At 38.6% G+C, this 4,667-nt stretch overlaps 1 protein-coding gene across 2 annotated transcripts in view; it reads left to right on the forward strand.

Annotated features, from left to right (window-relative positions):
* DCAF5 (DDB1 and CUL4 associated factor 5) overlaps positions 1–4,667 on the forward strand; it is a 129,481-nt gene that overhangs the window by 75,259 nt on the left and 49,555 nt on the right. For both annotated transcript variants that reach the window (XM_027843726.1, XM_027843727.1), the window contains exon 6: positions 3,552–3,765. In XM_027843726.1, the coding sequence (XP_027699527.1) occupies positions 3,552–3,765 (214 nt within the window). The remainder of the gene's footprint in view (positions 1–3,551; positions 3,766–4,667) is intronic.

Here is a 4,667-nt window from a genome sequence, read left to right on the forward strand (position 1 = left end):
ACCAGGTGACTTCTAAGGGTACAGAATAGACCCTATCTTTTTCTCAAGCTTAATAGGGTGCCACGCAACCCCACACATGTTCCTCAGTGGCGCAGAATACTGCTTCACTGCTATTGGCAGCCTGAGCAAATGTCTGCATTTTGGACTTCAGATCTCCAAAGCACTGGAGGGTGGAAGGGCTGGAGTGAAAAGCTAAGTTCTGAGGTAAAGACTACTTGTTGGCATATGCAGTCTTGTTGGTGGGAGCTTGCGTGAACGGTGCATGTTGATTGAGTGTTCACTAGGAGTTAGAAGATAATTGGTTTTATTTGCTAATGGTTCATCATGTTTTTACCTTATTTGAATTATTGGGGCAGTAGACCATAGAGACAGCTGAAACTGCTTTATTTCTCACATAAAATAAACATTTTGGAGAGATTTGAGAGGTCATGAGGATTAGAGAAAATATCTAGGCCTCCATGTTGTTGGTCATATAACCCAGAAGTTTTCCATTGGAGTCTATTAGTAAGAGGAGGGGGTTTATTAGTAAGAGTATTACTAATTTATTATTACTAAGATATTAGTAAGAGGAGCCAGTGTTTGATATGGTCAGGCTTACCCTTTTGAGCAGAGGATGAAGTATGGGTGGGAAGAGACTTGAAGCCAACACATTAACAAAAAGGTTTTAATCCAGGTGAATCGTGATTTCAGCTTGCACCAGGATAGATGACTGTGTATTCTGAAGGTAGAAATGTGAAGAAAACAATAGATTTGATTTTGGGGGTGAGTGTGAGTGAAGAGTACAAGTTGAGACCAAGGTTTGGGCCTAGGTAACTGGGAAGGAGTGTTGTAATAGGGAAGTTGGGAAGAAGGTAGGGTGTGGTGGGAAATAGAACAAGTTCTCTTTTAGAGTTGAGATGAAGAACATGCAAATTATCTGCATGGGAATGACAACTCTCTTTATTGATGCAAAAGTTCTTTTATGTCTCCTTTTAGAAACCAAACTGCTCACATCCCATATGAAAAACTGGGTTTTTTTATTTATGGATTTTAGAAGATTTTATTAAATGCTAGTTTTTTTCCTGTTCCTTTCAGCTATCTTTTGTTTATCTAATGAAAGGAGCATTAACATTCTTCCTAAACTGATTTATTTCTTCACACAAAAGTACTTTTTCTGCCTGTGTGACAGTACCAAGCATTTGTTTTTCTCAGTGTTTATGTGCTGAAAAAAGATGAACTATATCATCTTTCCAAAATACAATAAACTCTGATTAATCCAGATACCACACATACAAAAAGGTCAAATAATCTAAGAGGGTGTGGGTACAGAATTATTCAACAGTAATTCATTTTCATAATGATGATGCTGATCACTGCAAGACCTTGAAGATCCCTTCAGAAATCACTAAGACAAAGTTATATTTGTAATAGTTTTAATGTCAATTATATTTTAAAATTTTAAATGCTACAAAAATTGATAATCCATGTATGGTATAGATGATTATTCTTATTTAATTGGAACTATAATATATTAACAGTCATAAGTTTAGAGTAATTGGAAATTTGTAGAGGTAAATTATTCTTTTCCAGTGTATGAATAAATAAGCTCCTTGCATAAGAATTTAAAGACATGCTCTTTAACTTAGTATTTTTAAGTTAATTGTGTTTGTAAGATATTAGTGCTAGAAGAAACCTTAAAGGTCACCTGTTCCAGCCCCCTTGTAAGCCAGGCCCATTATCTCTAAATCCAGTGCTCTTCTTTACCTGCCACTCTGCCTTATGATGGTGCTGTGATCTTCAGTCTCACATCACCAATTGCCTGTTGGACATTTTAAACTAGACATCCTGAAGACATCTCAAACTTAACATGTCCACAACTGATCTCATTGTCCTTCCCCTAAACCCTCTCCCTCCCAAACTTTTTTTTTCCTTTTTAGTGAGGCAATAGGTGTTAAGTGACTTGCCCAGGGTCACACAGCTAGTAAGTGTCATGTGTCTGAGGCTGGATTTGAACTCAGGTCCTCCTGACTCCAAGGCTGGAGCTCTATCTACTGTGCCACCTAGCTGCCCCTCAAACTTCTATATTTCTGCCAAAGGCACCACGTTGTTCTGGTCTTCCAGGTGCGTAATCTTGGTGTTATTCTTGACTCCTTCCTCTCCTTTATTCCATATATCCAGACAAAATCTTGACACTTCTACCTCTCACTTCTGACCCTTTCTTTGTGCCCACTCACACAGCCATCACCTTAGTTCAAGCCCTTTCACCTCTCACATGCATTATGGTAGCTGCCTCCAAATTGATTTCCCTACCTCAAATTTCTCACCTCTCTAGTCCATTTTCCATACTCCTGCCAAAATGGTTTTCCTTAAGCACCAGTCTGACCATGTTACTCCTCTACTCAAAAAACTCCAGTAGCTTTCTGTTGCCTCTAGGATCAAATATAATTTCTGTTGAGCTCTTAAAGCCTCTGAAAACCTTGCTTTTATAAATTCTATAAATATTTAATGTATGTTCTTGTCTTTCTGATTGAAATATAAACTCCTTTTGTGTAGAGATGGTTTCATTCTTTATCTTAGTCCCCAGTGCCTGGCTCTTAATAAATGATTGTTGATTGATTGATTATCCTGGATTTGATTTGATATTTTGGCTCAGGCCTACGATTTCATCAGGTGGGGAACTCTCAGTGTGAAAACTGCTTCCACTGATGAAGATTGGCAACTCATCTTTAACTTCTAGTTGTCTGGGAACACCGAGAGGTTTAAATGTCTGACTATCACACAACTAGCAGAAGTAAAAGACAGGCCTGGAACTCGGGTTTTCCACCTCTGAGGCTAGCTCTCTATGCCATACTTCTTTCTCTATTTTTCTTCCATAGTAAAGATGTTGTTTTCATTTGATCAAGTAATGTGTGTTGTTTTTAATGATGGTTATTAAATTTCCAATGGGAGGAGGGCAAATATATCCATTATTATTAACCAGTTAAATTGGACATTGATTATCCCAATGTCTTTACAAGCATATTCTTTTAGTTAGCTTTTTTTTCCCACTGATTTATCAGTGAACCAGATTACAAGAGTATTCCTGTTCTCCTTGGATGCTAGATGCCCCTTTTCTGTTATTCATCCCCCAAATATGAAATGGGGCTTAAGCAAGGCACAGTATAGTCAGATAGGAATATAAATTCATAGATGTTGGGATCATCTAGTCCACTTTCATCAGTTATAGTGGAGGCACTTGGCCCTCAGAAAAGTAAAGTGATTTGCTGAAGGTCACGCAGGTATTGAGTGTCACAGCTGGGATTTGAAACCAAGTTTTCTGATTCTAAATCCAGCATTCATTCTGCAGTACCCCAGTGCCTCCCCAGATTTGCCTAGGGCCATCCAGGATATATTTCTGGCTTCACCACAGTTTCTCCTAGTCCACCTTACAGAAATAGCATTTTATTGAATTTCATTTTAAGGCTTTCACAGAAAATTCTTAGGCATTTGCTATATAGAAATGATCATAGGTTCTTCTTTAGACTCCTCATCAATAATGTCTAATGCTTTTCCTGTTTTGTTTTATGTTTCAGCTCCCTCTTACGCTATGGTGGTAACTTGTCCCTCCAAAGTGCTATGAGTGTCCGGTTCAACAGCAATGGAACTCAGCTGCTGGCCCTTCGGCGCCGCCTGCCTCCCGTTCTATATGATATCCATTCCCGCCTACCCGTGTTCCAGTTTGACAACCAGGGTTATTTCAACTCGTGTACCATGAAAAGCTGCTGTTTTGCCGGAGATCGTGACCAGGTAAAGAAAATATATTCTGCTTCATCAGTCCTAATTCCTTCACGTTCCCTTGTTTATACATTGATCCTTGACCCTTTTAGCATCATATCCAATTCTGATTAGACCACTTTTGAAGGAAGAGGAAAAAGTGCTCCAGAGATGGTAGGTACTACCATTGAACCTTCTTACCCTACATTACTGTGGATTAATGAGTAAAGTACGTGATCCTGAAATGAAGTTGCAAGTGAACGAGGGCACTCTATTTGAAAAAATAACCTACCAATGAGAAGTTTCTTAATCAGACAGGAAATGCAATGATAAAACACCCCAAGTGCAATCCAAGAAATGTGTAACACAAGTTGGTGATACCTTTTTTTTCTCCTGATGACATAAACTGTGAGCACCTTTGATTCAGAGTAAACTATAAACTGATTCTTCTCTTTCCCTGCCAGAAGGGGAATGGAGAACCCCAGCCTGTGAGCTTTTACATTCACATTCTTATGGGAACTTTCAGCACATCAGCTCTGAACTGCCAGTTTGGTTAAAAATATACAGGGATTCTTGCATATTTTTTGGCCTTTACGACTTCAGATCATGAAACACATTATAGCCTCCACAAAGAAACAAAATTGCAGGTAACTCAAACAGTGGAAAGACAAAGGTGTACATAGGTTGCCGCTTATCACTAATAATGACATGCATACAAGAATTGATCTAAAACTTTACATACAGGAAATGTTTGATCACACAAAGGAGATGTTACTGGTCATGTATATCACATAACAAGATGGATAGCCTAAGTGCTGCCCTGTTACTTACAGAATGTTAAAAGACTTAAAAGATTTCTAACAAGCTGCATAGGCCCTTTTTTTTTTTTTTAAGTGAGGCAGTCGGGGTTAAGTGACTTGCCCAAGGTCACACAG

This window comes from Vombatus ursinus, unplaced genomic scaffold, assembly GCF_900497805.2.
Source record: "Vombatus ursinus unplaced genomic scaffold, bare-nosed wombat genome assembly UNPS02014926.1, whole genome shotgun sequence".
Lineage (NCBI taxonomy): Eukaryota > Metazoa > Chordata > Mammalia > Diprotodontia > Vombatidae > Vombatus > Vombatus ursinus.